Source organism: Onychomys torridus, chromosome 3, assembly GCF_903995425.1.
Source record: "Onychomys torridus chromosome 3, mOncTor1.1, whole genome shotgun sequence".
Lineage (NCBI taxonomy): Eukaryota > Metazoa > Chordata > Mammalia > Rodentia > Cricetidae > Onychomys > Onychomys torridus.
In genome coordinates this window covers 80444939-80461923 of record NC_050445.1, presented here as the reverse complement: position 1 = coordinate 80461923, position 16985 = coordinate 80444939, and the positions used below count along the sequence as shown (strand labels likewise).

General features: G+C 41.5%; 1 protein-coding gene across 2 annotated transcripts in view; it reads left to right on the top strand.

The window, feature by feature from the left end:
- The window catches only part of Fbxl13 (F-box and leucine rich repeat protein 13), a 211753-nt gene that overhangs the window by 117 nt on the left and 194651 nt on the right, over positions 1-16985 (top strand). Inside the window, exon 2 of one of the 2 annotated variants that reach the window (XM_036180894.1) lies at positions 51-246. In XM_036180894.1, the coding sequence (XP_036036787.1) occupies positions 172-246 (75 nt within the window). In that variant the 5' untranslated portion in view covers positions 51-171. Of the gene's footprint in view, positions 1-3; positions 247-16985 lie in introns of those variants that run through there. The other variant, XM_036180895.1, reaches the window with a different exon arrangement.

Genomic DNA, 16985 nt, shown 5'->3' with positions numbered 1-16985 from the left:
GCTCCCACTCTGCCCCGCCCCTCCCCTCAAGCTCTTTTTTCCGTCTCCAGACTGGCGGAGACAGTACCGCTCCTCCCCCGTGGTTGCCGGGCAACGCCCCGACGCGGCCGGCCTCGGCAGTGCTGACACCAGTAGCGGGCAGAGCGAAGTTTCTCAGTCTTGCCCTTGACCATGGCTTCACTGCGCAGTGCCACTCCCAAACTGAGGAACTACTTCAGGGACAACTACATTCCTCAAATCTGTGAGGTACTGGAGCCGCGCATCCTCACACACACAGAGGGCGCGGGAGAGGCAAGGAGATGCCCGGAGGTGCAGCTGGGAAGGAGCCGGATGGGAGAGGCTGAAGGGCGGTGATGGTGGCCAAAGCAGGGATGGGAATGAGAAAGAAGGGGAGAAAAAAAAAGTGACATTTTCCCGGGAGGAAGGGTACAGGGCCCTGGGTGGAAGCCCCATGTGTCAATCTTTAGACAAGACGAAAAAGGGAAGAGTGTCAGACACACAGAGAGGAAAAGAGAGCGTTACATTGTGAAGAGCATCTTGAGCAAGAAGTGGGCGGTGAGCCTAGAACAAGAGACTTCAGGGTTCTGTGAGTAAGAATTTCCTTTTCCTGCTTTTAGCAGGAGGGAAGAAGAGTCACTGCTGTTCGACACAGCTTCACACTACACCTTTTCAGAGATCGACACCCAGGCAAAACCTGGGGTTTTGGTTTCAGCAAATGAGTTTCAGGGCGAATCTGTATGAAGCAAAACTGGATTTATTAGAAGCAGAAACAAAGGTGCTGCAATAAACACTCAGCTGTGGGCTTCTGAAGGGACAGACGTGTTTAAGTGGCTTTACAATGGAGTTATAGGTATGTTTTTTTTTTTCTTGTGGCTTTCAAACTTACATCTTTAAGTGTTGCTAAGCCCCCAAACACTTTTTTTTCTAACATTACCCAAAGAGTGTAGTTTGTCACAAGTTTAGATTAAACATTGAAGTTTCTTTTTTCTCTCAGTAACTAAAGTTATATGGTGGATTTATGAGTGGCTTCATTCAGGTCTGGGAGAGAGGAGGCCAGGAGTTAAGATTATTTGGCCTTATGTAAGCACAGCCTAATCACTGGCCTTGGCATTCTTGACGGCAGCGTTTGGAAGTACAACATCTAGCCCTGAGCGAGCAGTTTACTTCCCGCCTTTTTAGGGTACCGTTTGGAAAAACATGTTCCCTGTGTGGTCCTATAGGTCCCTTCTGACAGTGGGAGCAGATCAGAGCTGCAGGAGCAGGGAGCAGGGTTTCCTTTCACCCCCATATTTCCCGAATTCTGTCCTTTCTCGGGAGATCAGTATGGTGCTGAATACAAGGTTTTATTCTCCTCAGGGTAGGGAGCTGAGAAAGTCCTGGTAACTTCTATTTTGTCTGTAAATGGTAGGTATGTGTTGTGGGTGATACAGTAGGAGTTTCGAGCAGATAACATCTTGGGGAGAATGAGAGCACAGGGGAGGGAAGAGGGGAACCATTCAACTTCCGGGGCAGTTTGGTACAACTCTTCCTTTTAGGGTGGTAATTTTGAAATATTTATTAACATGTTAAATAGGGATATGCCCCATGATTTTATCCCGAGAAACCCTTGAGTCACCTCTGCTCATGCATTAACAGCAGGTAAAATAGAAGTCTTGGGCCCCACCCATTCACTTTCCCTTGGAGGCCATTGCGGTGAATTTAATTCTGCCAGCTCTCTATCTATTCCGACTCAATTTCCCAGGACTTTTACTCTTCTAAAAGCCACCTGCGAATATGTGTAACACTTAATCTTTTATTTTTAGTCATCCATGGATATTTGACCTCTTCTGAACATCACCTGTGTGTTCTAAGCAAAACCTAGTTGTTTACCTACAGGCAATACCATTTCTCTACAAACTTGTGTACATCTGACTAAATGAAAACCAAAACCAAAACCAAAAATGTACTCATGCCACTCGTAGGTATAGTTCTACCTGTTAGGGAGTCTGGGGCTAAGGATTGCTTGAGCCCAGGCATAGTAAGACTCAAAAAGAAAAAAAACAAAAAAGCAAATAAAACAAAACAAAAACCTATCTGATATACTAGACTTACTGAATCTGTTGACTAATACTTAGTTTTCCTTAGTTTTGCAACCAATCACTTGAATATATTGTTATTTCTATCCAATTCTCTTCTCTTCTCTGATAGGAATCCAATCATGAATATAATAAAAAATTTACCTTTGTCCTGTTAACTGTTTTTTCTTCTGGGCACAATTTTGGATCTTTTTCACTGATTAATTTAATGGATTGCTAACTTTACTAATTTTGTTTTATGTTGTGTCCCATCCCATCTGTTGAATACATTAAATTAAATCTTAATTGTGGACAATATATTTTTCAGGCCTGGAATGCTCATTGATTCCTGTCAATGCATTCCATCTTTTTAAATTATGAAAATACCTTTTCATTAATTTTGCTATCATTTCATGTTTTCTTTAACATGTTAGTGATTATTTTATAAAATAATTATCTGGAAAACTGATGGCACATGTCTGTAATCCCAAGACTCAGGAAGCTAGGACAGAAGGATGGCTTTAGGCTAGCATGGGCTACATATTGAGTTCAAGGCAAGCATAGGAAACTTAGCAAGAGAGCCTATCTAAAACAAAGACAAAAAGAAACACTGGTACCTTCAATATATGAATCATTTTTGGGGTCTGTGTCTGTTGTTTCTTTTCTTCCACTGATTATCATGTTTCCTCACCTCTGCACATATTGAGTGATTTGTTTTGTTGAATATCAAGTAAAAAGGAACAGTAGACATTCTACACAATACATTCTTTCAACATAGAGGGTTCCCCCTTTCCTCTCTCTGAGTGAAGAGGTCACTCAGTCTAGGCAGATGAAGCTGGCTTGATGCTAGACTGCAGGTTTCTCCCTCTTTCCTGTGAATATCCTCTTAAACATAGCTGTGCTGGCTCCTTTATGAACACCCTAGACCAGACATATTTGTTATTGAATATATATGGCTACATTTGGGCACCTCTTATTCTTTCAGCTCCATGCAACCACCAAAAGTTGGCTTATTGTTGCCTGGGGGCTCAGTCTCCAGCAGTGAAGGGCTCAAAAGGAATCCACAGCGTAGGCATGTACCAAGACTTTTCTATCTGGAGGGGTTAGGGAAAAAGACACTCACTCACACACACACTCTCAATGATTTCCTTCAAACCTTTTCTTTATTCTTCTTTTGCATTCTCTATTCCTTCTCTCATCCTGATGTTTTCTTTCTAACTCTATCTTTACTCTTGATGTTACCCTTCTAATTTTCCCATTCTTGATGTTTTCCTTCTAACTCATTCTTGATGTTTTCTGTCTCTCATTCTTGATGTTTTTCTTCTAGCCCATTTTAACTCTATATTTATTCTTTTTCTTACAGCTTATATAACCGAGCAAAATCTTTTAGGCAATATAAAAATTGCAACGTGGTTACATTCTGTTTTTCAAGTCGATGATTACAATGAATACAAAATAAACAGTTAAAAACAGCATTTTCCCCGTATCCCTTACATGATTAACATTTTAGGTATTGTAGATGAAAAACAAATTATCCTGTTGTAGAATATTATTTTAAGGTGTGTTACTTTTGTTTATGTTACATTTGTTTACCTCTGTGAATCTGTGTTACTGTGCCTGTCTACAACATCTGATGGTCTAATAAAGAACTGAACAACCAATGGCAAGACAGGAGAATGGATAGGTGGGGCTCTCAGGCAGAGAGAATATATAGAAGGAGAAATCTGGAGAGAGAGATCTAGGAGTGAGAGAAGGAGGAGGACATCAGGGGCCAGCCACTCAGCTACACAGCAAGTCACAGAGTAAGAGTAAGATTTACAGAAGTAAAATAATGGGAAAAGCCCAGAAGCAAAAGATAGTCAGGATAAGTTAAGAAAAGCTGGCTAGAAACTAAGTCAAGCATTCATAAGTAATAATAAGCCTCTGTGCACATTTATCTGGGAGCTGGGTGGTCACCCCCCCCCCCCAAAAGTAAAATGCCAACAACAACATTATCCCAAGAGCTCACATACATTCATACCCAAGTAACTTGTTATAGATTAACCATGTGGGCAAGCAAGGTGTTCTTCTGTCAGGCTGCATTTTGCAGTGACAAAGAAAAGGCCAGTTACTTTACTACTTACCTTGAAAGGTAATCTTATAAGGAATCACAAACTTAAACTTTTATATATGAAAAAGAATCAGTCAGCTCTACTTTTAAATCTTTAGGATACATACCCACTCATCAATAGTTTTTTTTTTTTTTTTTTTAAATCGGGATTAATGGCAGAAATGGGTATAGGAAGTTAATCATCACCTTTGGTCATTAGCCAATCCTAGCAAGAAAGTGTGTCAGGTAGTAATAACTGGGCTGCTTTGTTCTTGTTCTCTGACTTGAAAGAGTTCCTCATTCAGCTATGTGCCTTTCTAAAACTTTAGATTGTCTTCTTGGGTTTTTCACCTTAAAGCTATCTGATGAAAACACCTTAGTCTAACTTTATTTTCAAGGCTTTGTTTCAGCTGTGATACACTCTGAAACCTGTGAACACATTTCTCAACATTAAGGTTAAAAGAATATAAGCTAGCTGGGCTAACTGGGACTCAATTTTTTTCTTAATCATTAACCTGAACTGCAATCTATGTAGCTCCTTAGGTAAAATGGATAATCCCTAGCTGTATAACATTTCCTTGTATTTATTTTTATTCATCAAAACTCTGTATAATCTAACATAATTATTATTATCAATTAGTACAGCTTAGGGAGGAATCATCTTCACAACAATCCATAGGTAAAAATGCTCAGTAGAATGGGATGTTTCTATGAGATAAATACACTACATTATAATAGTAGGGATCTTCCCACACCCAATCACACCAGAGAAAGATAGCAGCAGCAAACATGTGAAGGCACAGCAGAAGCTGTGGGAGACCCACAGAGGTTTCCTACTGAGAACTTACTTAGAGTCCAAGAATCTGAGCTTGCTTTACCCAGCAGGGCTGCATAAGGGGATTATTTGACAATGGGCATGGTTACCAGCTGTTTGGAAGGGTCTACACTTGGCTGTACAGTGTGCTTTGATCTAGCAAGGGGGAGGTCTTTTGCTTTGGCATTGTTATAAAAAGCCCTTTTTTTGGAGCTGACGACTGAACCCAGGGCCAGGCGCTTGTTAGGCAAGCACTCTACCACTGAGCTAAATCCCCAACCCCTATAAAAAGCGCTTTTGAATAAATGGAAAAGGCTGTTCGGTATTGACCTAGGCCCTCCCAAAGCTTTCTTGTGACTGCCTGTCTCCTCTTTGCTATCTTTCTATCTAATATTTTCTTATCCCTCTCTCCTCCTCATCAGAACCCTTGAAAAGGTGGGAGCTGGCCTCACACAGGTAAAACCAGAACTTGGGGCTTAGATACAGAGGAAATAAGTAAGGGAGAGAAGGGGGCACTGCAGAAGCAGGTGGACATGTCTGGTTATGAATTAAGGATCAGGTGGTAGTATGCTATTCTTTGGGAGTAAAACTGTATATAAATAAAGCAGAGCAGTTAAAAATTAAGCTGAAGCAAGTAGTAAAAGTTAGGCTGCAGCAAGTATCTCTCTGTTGGGGGCTGGGAGATGGCTCAGCAGTTAAGAGTGCTGACTGCTCTTCCAGAGGTTTTGAGTTCAATTCCAAGCAACCATAGAATCCTCTATAGTAGGATTTGATGCCCTCTTCTGGAATAAAGGTGTACATGTAGGTAGAGCACTCATATACATAAAATGAATAAATAAATTTTTTAAAAAGTATCTTTGCCTCTATTTCTCTTTCTTAATCTCTATCTACTAAATTAGGTAAAAATGTAGAGTTTATGTATAGGGACATTATATAGGAAGAAACTTAGGTTAAGAGTAGAATTTCCCTAGTTCCGGACCTGGTGCACAGAAAATAGCATCCAGGAATGAGCAGCCACTGTGGACTTAGCAGTCTGAGAAAGAGAAACCAATATAAGGCAGGGAAATAGTCACCAGATGTTTGTATATTCACTTGTAGAGAGTCTGAAAACCAGAGAAGTTAAGGTAGAGCAGCAGCAAGTGCAGAGGTCTTGGAGTTTGTAGAGGAGCTGTGTCCTTGGTTCTCTGACTATGGGACCTGGATGCAGACTCCTGGGGGAGAACCGGAGTCAAAATGCAACAACATTATGAGGAGCATGGGATGGAGAAGACCACACTGGAAGCTTTTGGACTGTGGTCACTAATTTGGGACAGTTTGGATCTGAGTCCTGAGTGGCAGGGGGGAATTTTCCCTGAGGCAGACACTGGTGAAACAAAACCTTCCACTCTGCCAGAGCTGCTGCTAAATGGGGGTGCTTTTACAAAATCATTCACTCAGCGTTCGTCCCCTCTTGGCCATGAAGCAGAGTTTAAGGAACAGAAGTCTTGGGATGAGACAAGGGAGGAAGTGGAGGGCTTGAGAGACTTAGTAATTTCTCTTTCTCAAAACTTGTAGGCTCTTCAGGTCTCTCCTTCTCAGAAGGGTACTCATCTTCCTTCTGCAATGGCAGAATTAGACTCACTTGGGGAATCATCTATCAGAATGGTAAAGTTGCCCATAGTTGTCCTGGTGCAAAAACCTCCCAGAGCATGGCAAACCCTTGCTGCTAGTCGTGTGTCTCCCCTTCAAGCCAATATTAGAGAAACAGCTGGCAGAGGAGAGGAAGTACAAGGATTTTAGAAGTTCCCTGTAATTGAACAGCCAGATGTCCAGGATAATACTGAGTCTGTGAAAGCTGGAAGGTAATGGAGCCCAGTTTCTGGTTGTTAGTGGCAACCCAATACATAGCTCCTTTAAGAGACAGGTTCCTGATTCCTACTAGCCGAGCAGAAAGCTTTCTGAAGAGTTTTACAGCAGCTCAGTATGGTAATTCTACCTGTGCCCTAGGGCAGTTATCCTAGGGAAGGCTACCGGAAAATGCAGACTTATTTGGACTGGGTTGTCAGACTGCAACAAGTTTTTATAAAGGGGCCACTATCCAAAGACTCCAGAGCCACTAACAAGTTAGGCTCTGATTTCAAACTTTCAGGGAAACTTTAAAACTGGTCTCAGAACTGACTTTGAACTTCAAACTCCAGAAATGCAACAGTTTTTTATTTCACCTACAATTTTAACTATAGTGACTCATGATTCATGGGCCCTCTGTCTTGTTAGAGGAAAATGTAAATAGTTCTGTTAAGAGATCATTTTTAGATATTTTCTAAAGTTTGTAAAGTGTAAATAGTTGTGTAAATAGTCCTGTTGAGAGTTTGCTTTTGGATGTAAGTTTGTAAGAATTGTAAATATATATAGTAATATTCATGCTAGAATTATGTTAACCTGTTGATATTAATGAACCATGGTTTAGTGAAGCTAAGGGAGTCTTTAGGTTTGATGTGGTTGCATCAGGAGTTTACTGATTTATTTGTTGTAGTGCATCAAGGGTTTATTGATTTAAAAATGGGCTTGGTGCAACTGAGGCTGCTGTAGACATCTGGGACCCATTCAAAAAGGACATTCCATCCTGGTTATCCTCTACTCCTTTACTGGGGGGTATGATAGCCATAAGGATCACTGTGGTTATTCTAGCTACTTACATGCACTTAGTGGGGAGGACCTGATTTAGAGCTGCAAAAAATTAAGCTCTTTACTTTCCATTGCCAGCAGCTGGTAGTCAGAGATGGGTAAGTCCTTCTTGTTAGCTGCCAACCTATGACAGAGTACACTAGACAGAATGTGTATCTCTATGAGGGGTAAGGCTGATTATTAAAGAAGAAGACAACCTAAGACAGGCACAGCCTTTCTGAGGGGTCTGAGGGACCCTTTAAAATATTAAGAAGAGGGAGTTGTGGAGACCCACAGAAGTTTCCTAGTGAGAACTTACTCAGGGTCTGAGAATCTGAGCTTTCTTTACCAAGCAGGGCTGCATAAGAGGATGATTTGATCATGGGCATGGTTACCAGGTGTTTGGAACGGCCTACACTTGGCTTTGCCATGTGCTTTGATCTAGAAAGGGGGAGGTCTTTTGCTTTGGCATTGTTATAAAAATCCCTTTTGGATACATGGAAAAAGCTGTTGGGTATTGACCCAGGTCCTCCTGAAGCTATCCCATGTTTCTCTCTTTCTCCTTTTTGCTGTCTTTCTACCTAATATATTCTTATTCCTCTATCCTCCTCATAAGAAGCCTTGAAAAGGTGGGAGCTGGCTTCCCACAAGAAGGAAAAGACATTCTGGGGTCTGTGGTCTCAGGGGCCTTGCCTGTCTGAGATTTTCCCATCAGGGAGTTTCCTCCTGATGGGCTGACACCTTGAACTTCAATTGCAACCTTCTGCTCATTTAATAAGGCCACCAGCACTGACTGGGTTCCCTTCTTACTGATGGTGGAGCATCCTGTAGCCAGACATAGCCTGGTCCTCATTCTAGACCCAGAGCTAGGAAAGAGTGCTTGACAGTTTACTGAAGAAGATTCTTTCTCCTGTGGAATTTCACTACTCTCCAATGTCTTACTTGCTTTTGCACTAGGATGCATGCACCCATGTTGAGGCCAGTGTTCAACTACAGGTACCTTACCCAATTGCTCTCCTGAAAGTATGCACACACACAAAGTAAACAAATGAATCAGACAATCAATGAATAAATAAATGTTAAAAGTATAAAAATAAAAAGTAATATAATTCTGTCAGGATATAATCTCCTTTTCTCTGTCTTTGTCTCCCTGTATCTCTCATGTTTGTAGCAAGCTAGTCTTTTTTTTTTTTTTTTTTTTTTTTTTTAGCTGAGGATCAAACCTAGGGCCTTGCGCTTGCTAGGCAAGCACTCTACCACTGAGCTAAATCCCCAACCCGCAAGTTAGTCTTTCCTATCATTAGAATCTAGTGAGATGTTCTTGCCATGTAAGTATGTTGTCTACACAAAAGATATGAACATAAAATATAGTAATAACCTTTTAAAAAAGATCTTGGAACTGAGTATTTTAAAATATTTTGGGCGTGTTTGTTTATGTATATAAGAGATGGCACATGCATGTCATGGTGCATCAGTGGAAAGCTTGGGCATCAGTTCTTGCCTTCTACCTTGTTTAAAACAGGGTCTCTTTGTTCTTTGAGGCAAGGCTTGTTGGTCCTTGAGTTTTGGGGATTCTCCTGTCTTCATCCCCATCCCAGGACTGCTGGGATTACAGGTGTGTGCTACTTACTTGCCTTTACATGGGTCCTGGGGATTCAAACTCAGGCCCTAAATCTTGTGAGGCTGAGCTATCTCCTCAGTCCAGAGCTAGATATTTTTAAGTGTTTGTTTTATATTTTAAACAAATGAAGTAAATAGTCAGATACTTAGATATTTGGGCAATAAAATGTTTACTTTGTATAAATTATGTTTTGGTCTAGGAATTATATATTTTAGAAACTCCCAATAGAAAAAATACATAATGGCAACACTTAGGGGCTGTATCTACAAGGAATTGTAGGAAACATGAATACTTGTGGTTTCTTCTGGGTCATTATAGTCATCTTTTCTCTCAGAATACAGACACTGTGCCTGTTGTGTCAGCATCCCATTCTTTATCTTCTGGAGGGACTCTGAAAGGCACTCATATCCTTAAGCAGATTATTAAAATAGGAGCCCATGCAATGATACCCTTTTGGAAGGATTTGGGTACATAAAAAATTTGGAGATAGGTATGTATTTCTCACTTTCTACTTGGTAGAACTAGGTATGTTACCTATTGACAAACAGGCCTGCTCCAGAGAGACCAACGATGAGCTATGTATTATGGAGCAGGAATCTTAACAGGTCTTATTAATAAAATCAAACCTGAGGCCAGTTATTGGGGTGAATGCTGGAAGATCAGAGAAACAGAAAAAGCCACAGCCACCTCACCTCACCAGTTCCTCAACTGATCCTGGTTCCTCAGACTGGAAGCCTCGGTGTCCTCATCCAAATGAATTTCAGCCGAACTGTGATGCTCCAAAGCCTAAAAGTTTAACCAGCCAAATGCTTCTAGTTTCTGGTCCTCACTCCTTATATACCTTTCTGTTTGCTATCATCACTCCCTGTGATTAAAGACTCACTTTCTGGGATTAAAGGCGTGAGTCACCATGCTTGGCTGTATCCTTGAACAGACGGATTTCTGCCTCTGGGATGCTAGGATTAAAGGCGTGTGCTACCACTGCCTAACCTCCATGTTTAATATTGTGGCTGTTCTGTCTCTGACCCCAGATAAGTTTGTTAGGGTGCACAATATTTTGGGGAACATGATACCACAACACACTGTCTACAAAATTATTAAACAAATAAACATAGCAATTGTATCAGAGTAAGAAATGACATTTCAGGGGGAGGACAGGGGAACCCATGGCTGATATGTAAAATTAAAACACAAATATCCATATAAAAAATAAAATTTGAAATAAAATAAAAAAAATGACATTTCAAATTGTGAAGTTGGATTTCAATTTAATGTCTAGAAACATGCAAATCTGGCTCTTTCCAGCAGAGGGCGAACTTCAGTTGCAAATCAGGACTAAAGCCACTTGAATTTTTCTTGATTTTTTTTTTTTTTTTTTTTGAGCTGAGGATAGAACCCAGGGTCTTGCACTTGTTAGGCGAGCGCTCTACTACTGAGCTAAATCCCCAACCCGATTGGTGGCACACGCCTTTAATCCCAGCGCTCCAGGCAGAGGCAGGCGGATCACTGTGAGTTCAAGGCCAGCCTGGGCTACCAAGTCAGTTCCAGGAAAGACGCAAAGCTACACAGAAAAATCCTGTCTCGGGAAAAAAAAAATTTAGGGGGCTGGGGATTTAGCTCAGTGGTAGAGCGCTTGCCTAGCAAGCGCAAGGCCCTGGGTTCAATCCTCAGTTCCAAAAAAAAAAAAAAAGCTCTGATTGATTTTTTTTCTTTTTAAATAAAGTTTTTATGGTTTACATTTCTTTCAAGACTCAGTTGTCAATTTGTGCTCGAAAGAAATGCATTTATTTATAAGCTACATGGATCCTATTGAGTATTTGTTTTAAGGTGAGATACCCGTTAGAGATGCAAAGGAGAGGCACAGTGGTTTGTACTCTGTTTCAGGCTACTTGAGGGGTTAAGGAAGAAAACCCCTTGAGCCTGGGACACCAGCCTGGGGAACATAGCAAAACCCTGCCTTGGAACACGGAGTAATCAGGAATTTGAATGTGGCGAGGGACAGCTTGCTGATTTGGGAGAGGAGGGACTGCTTCACTAACTTAGTTAGCTGGACCTTTGGGTAAAAAGTCTGTAGCTTCTTGGCTGGAGCAGGGAACAAATCTTTGCTGAGTTCGTCAGCCCAGCCAGCCACTTCACAGATGTAGTTCTAAAGAGAATCCACACTAAAGATACAAAATGCTGCCAATTCCTTATTTCTGCAGTAATTATTTTACCTAGGGCCTAGACACATGTGATGGTCCCTCCACCGGTGGCACAGTCTGCAGGTGTTCAAGTGGTTGTCCTTCTCTTCCATCCCAGTGGCTGCTGTTTCCCGCTTGCAGTCTGATGGGGCATGGTGGGATTCTTGCAGTCCAGGTTCCTTGGGAGACTGAGGTAGGAGAGTTGCTTGATTTTACAAGTTTCAGACCAGCTAGATAACACAGTGGGAGTCTAGCTCAAATAGACCCCTCATGTTGGTCCCCAAAGGTTTTCTATCCCAGTTTCCTTCTGCGTGGTCAAAGCAGTTGTCCCTTACTAGTCTTGGGACACTTAGTCTGCGTGGTCAAAGCAGTTGTCCCTTACTAGTCTTGGGACACTTAGGTTTATAAAGCTTCTAAAGCTTCAAAGTCCTGCCATCTGTTTAAATGTTGGTACACATGGCTGATTTATTTTCAAATCTTCATTACTGAACTATAAAATGAAACATACACTGAAGTAATGTTATAGTAGCTCCACATCCACCTTGGAGGTGAGGGTATCACTTTGGCTCTTTTCATGGGCTTGGGGAAGGGGTGGGAAAAGCTTTCAACAATTTTCAGATTTTTTTTTTTATTGCAAAGTAAAGGGATTTCTGGAACTCTGATTCTCAAGTGGCAGTTTTTCTTTTTAAAACAACCTCCTTTTTATCTTTTTCTTTTCAAACGGATACACATCTATACTGTTTGTTCTATTGTCTATTTAAAATATATATTTCTGTGTTTATATGTGAACAAACCATTTCCAGATAGATGATAGCCAGTTCTGTAGGAAGCTGCACATGTGTATACTCTTGTGTGAGTACATGGTGTGGGCAAGGAGCACAAGGACAAAGGTTTCATTGTGAATGACTGATTTGAATGTGTCCCTACAAGGCTCATGTGTTAGACTGTCAGCCCCCAATGCAGCAGTGTGGAGGGAAATGGGACTTCTTACAGCAGCTGTGGCCATGGACCATGAGCCTAACAGACAGACTGATCTCAGGATGACTGAGTTATCACAGGACAGGTTGTTATACAAGCAAATTCTGCTCCCCCAGTCCCCTCTAGCCCTGGGAGTTCTGCGGCTAAGCACAAAGGTCCTCACTAAGTGTTGTCCCCATGCTCTTGGACTTGGCTGCCTGCAGACCATAAGTCATGAGGGACTTTGTAACTCATCTAGTCTGTGATATTCTATTATTGCAGCAGGATATAAAAGGAGACAGTGATCTATTGGGTCTGGAGGAGAATTCCTCCGTCTTCACAGAGTGACCCTGTCTGCCGCTTCCTGCCTCCATCTGTGGCTCTTGGTGACTGTCTGTGCTGCTGGGTGTGGCTTTTCCTGACTCCCCACCTGTAAGCTCTTTCCTCCCTTCTTGCCACTTGGAAATTACTCTGACAGGCTGCACAAGGATCCAGGAATTGCTTTCTCTGCTGCATTCTGAGAGCAGTTGTGTTTTGTTACCATTGAGGTGGTTAACACATTCACTGTGCTATCTGGTGTCTGACATAATAAACATGATTGATTTTCACAAGTTAGTCAGTCTCTGTTCCTTCTCTGCCACCCTCCACTCAGAGCTGTGCTAGGCAGCTAACCATCTTGTTGTTTCTATCTGAACAATATATATCTTGTTCAAGGACATTCTCTTTCCTTGCCATTTTTTTTCCTAAACATCTTTTTCCCCTCTAACTTTTTCCATTTAGCTTGGTGAGCAATCTGTCATTCAGGGTTTTTCCGTGTTGTCACACTGCAGGACTCTCCTGAGTTTCTTTTCTTTGGCCTTTTCCTTTAGTGGAGGTGGTAAACAGCAGTGGATAGTTAAAGACACTGAAGATCGCTTGCTGCGTTATCTAAGTGCTTATTCTGTTCTAGATGTACTTCAGAGCTATTTGTGTATGTTAATACATTTAATCCTCATGAAGGTCCTATGACATACACACCTCATTGTCCCACTTAAGGAAACAAGAGCAGAAGTAACCCTCATTCTCGTATAGCGAATGTGTTTGTCTGCTGAGCTGTCTCCCCAGACCTTTGCGTTGATGGCATTGAGGGGTTAGCTCTGTTGTCCTTGCTTAGCTTGTCTAAGGCCCTGGCTTCCATCCCTAGCACTTCAAAACAAGAAAACAGAAAATACATATTTACTCACTCTCCATACTGCCTCATTGGCATGCTGCTGTGTGCCATCCACTCATTAATTTTTAAACTGCATGCTGTGTTATTTTGTCCATTAGGAACTGTTGTAGAATATTATTTTAAGGTATGTTACTTTTGTTTATGTTGCATTTGTTTAACTCTGTAAAGCTGTGTTACTGTGTCTGTGTAAAACTGTGCCTGATGGTCTAATAAAGAACTGAACAGCCAATAGTGAGGCAGGAGAGAGATAGGTGGGGCTGGCAGGCAGAGAGGATAAATAGAAAGAGAAATCTGGGAGGTGAGATCTAGGAAAAAAGAAGCCAGAGAAGGAGGAGGACTCCAGGGGCCAAATACCCAGCTACACAGCAAGTCACAGAATAAGAGTAAGATTTACAGAAGTAAGAGAATGGGAAAAGCCCAGAGGCAAAAGGTAGACAGGACAAATTAAGAAAAGCTGCCAAGAAACAAGTCAAACTAAGGCTGGACATTTATAAGTAATAATAAGCCTCTATGTGTGATTTATTTGGGAGCTGGGTGATGAGGCCCCCAAAAGAGTAAAAGAAAATCCAACAACAAGGAATAAATGAACAGACATATTTCTTTGCAAAAAAACTTTCCAACTCTGCTAGCTCTATATGCTTATATTGCCATTTCAAAGACCCTCTAAATTTGACTAGGCTTCTGCAGGATAAATTTTTAGGAAAGCAGCTTTTTGATCTGTACAGTTTGGAAATACAAAGGAACATGCAGTTTCTTAATTCCCCATAAAACTAAATTCCGCTCACTCCCAGATTTCTGTGTGCCTGGGAACTTCTCAAGGAGCTTGCTAAAAATACAGAGCCTTAGGTAACAGATTCAAATACTTGGGGTGTAAATATCCTCTAGGCACCAAAATATGAAGGAGGAGGTGGGCTGTGGAGTGGGGAAGGTAGGAGCCCCTGAGCTCTGTAGACCCATACAGCAAAGTGCTAAAGAGATGGGCTATTCAGCACAGCCATTCAGGAAGCTGATGGAGTAGAAGGGTTTAGCCCATTATTAGGTCCCTTGTTGCCTTTTGGGTAGTAACCACCTTTTAAAATTTAGCTTGCAGCTGTGGTGGGAACCAAGGGTGCTGTGTATTTAGTCTACAAATAGCTGAACTTCTCCTGAGAAAGGTCAAGGAGGAGCCTAAGAGGTTGTTATGGTTCATTTTCTTTAAAAAAAAATTATTTTTCTGTGTATGGGTGTTTTTCCTGCATGCTGGGTACACACCAAGGCTGTAAGAGTGGGCTAGCTCCCCAGAACTGGAGAAGTCAACACTTCTAAGCGAGTTCTAGGAAACAGACTTGAGTCCTCCACAGAGTAGGGTGCTCTTAACTGCTGAGCCATCTCACTAGCCCTGTATTTTTTTTTTTTAAAGAACTCTGTTCAGTCCCACACCCTCCTTTTGTCTCTGGAGTTTGTGGAGGGTGCATGCTCCTGCAATAGGATAGTCAAAGGGTTTTAAAAGCTGCTACTGGGTGGCAGTTTTGGCCTTTTCTCTATGTTGGTGTCCTTTTCTGCTGAATTGTGTATTTTAAAATTGCTTTGTTTTCACAGTCTCTTGAATTTATTATTATCTTATTTTCAACAGGAGGGAGAGGGGAAAGGATCTCTGTCTAAGCTGAGGCATTTTGTCTTTATCCTGCTGGTAGGGTCCTACCAGGCTGCATACCAGAGGGCGATGGAGCTGCTGCAAAGGGAGGATTGCATTATACAGAGTCCAGTCAGGACATTTCCTGGATTCTGCTTCTCTTTGTCTGTTGGTTGGAGGGACACCGTGAGAGCTGTTAAGTCCCTAGATCTGTTTGTTGGTACTTGGTCCATGACTGTGGGAACAACTGCTCTGTGTAACTCTAAGGACTGGGATATTCTTCTGAAATGAAGAAGTAGGAGAAAGCCAACAAGAGTGGCCTCTGGGTCAGGGAAAGGGAGAAAAAAATCTCTCTCCCACTGAGACACATAGCAGACCCTAAAGGGAGACAGGGAACCAGGAAAAAAAAGATAAATTTCTAGGTGGTTTCTGTTGGCTGTGTGATGTGAGCCTTTTTTCTGCTCTAAGTGCAGAGATGTTCAGTAATTCTGTGTCTCATTGATATTATTTTTAATGAGAAGTTTTTTCTCACAGGGATCTCCTAGGGGAAAATAACACTGCAGCAACTTTCTGTGCTCTACATATGTGCTTTAAAGAACATTATCTATTAATAATAAACAATTACTATCTTAATTATCTATTAAGTTATTTGTTTCCTGCCTGTGTGCACATTTCCCCAATATACATTATATATGCTATAATATATATATTCTCTATAAATGTCATAGATGGTAAATACAAATGCATTTTAATGTTTTTTTCCAATTTACAATAGATCCCCCACTCCCACTGCTGTGATCTAGATCCATGGCCTTACTATGCTCTAGCAAAGGACTCTGCCATTGAACCCCACCATAGCCCCATAGTAGATTCAAATTTTTTTCCTTTTTCTTCTATTTTTGAGATTATAATATAATTACAACATTTTCCCCTTCCCTTTCTTCCTTTCAAACCCTGCCATACACCCCTCCCTACTCTCCTTCAAATTCATGGCCTTTTTTACTAATTGTTATTGCTTGTATACATGTATCTGTACTATATATACATATATATATATATTCTTAAATGCAATCTGTTCAGTCTGTATAATGTTACTTATGTGTATGTTTTCAGGGCTGGTCATCTGGCACTGGACAACCATTTGGTGTCCTCTTCCCTGGAGGACCACCTCTCCTGCTCCCAGTATTTCTCAGTTGGCTATAGTTCTTTGTGAAGGGTCGAGGCCTTGTGGGCTTTCCCCTAAGCAGTTTGCCATGTCTGTTGGTGTCTCCTTGTTCAGCTCATATTTGGGTAGTCATGTTGGTGAGGCTTTCTGAATGTAGCTTCTGATGTTACTAAGAAACACACTCCCACAGCAAACTGCCTGCTTCTCTGTCCCTTACAGTCTTTCTGATCCTCTTCTGCAATGTTCCCTGAGCCTTAGGCATGAGAGTGTTTTATAGATGTATCCATTGGGACTGGGCTCCACAACACTACATTTTGATTGGTTGTGGTTTTCTTTAGTGGTCTCTGTCTGTTGCAAAGAGAAGGTTCCTTGATGAGGGGGTGAAGGCTGCATTTATCTCCACAGTAGATTTTGACCATGGGTTTTATCAGTCACCTAATGATTTGACTTGAGTAAATTTTTTTAACTTAAAAAAGGTTCCTCACCAGACCAATGACAAATTGCAATGAACGTTTGCAAGTAAATCTGAGTGGACAAAAGGGTGTGCTATGTGGCACACTGCAGCTCCCAGTGCCACTACAACAAATGGATATGTGATAGAGAGGTGGGCAAGATGGAGGAACGAAGTGATTTCTTTTAA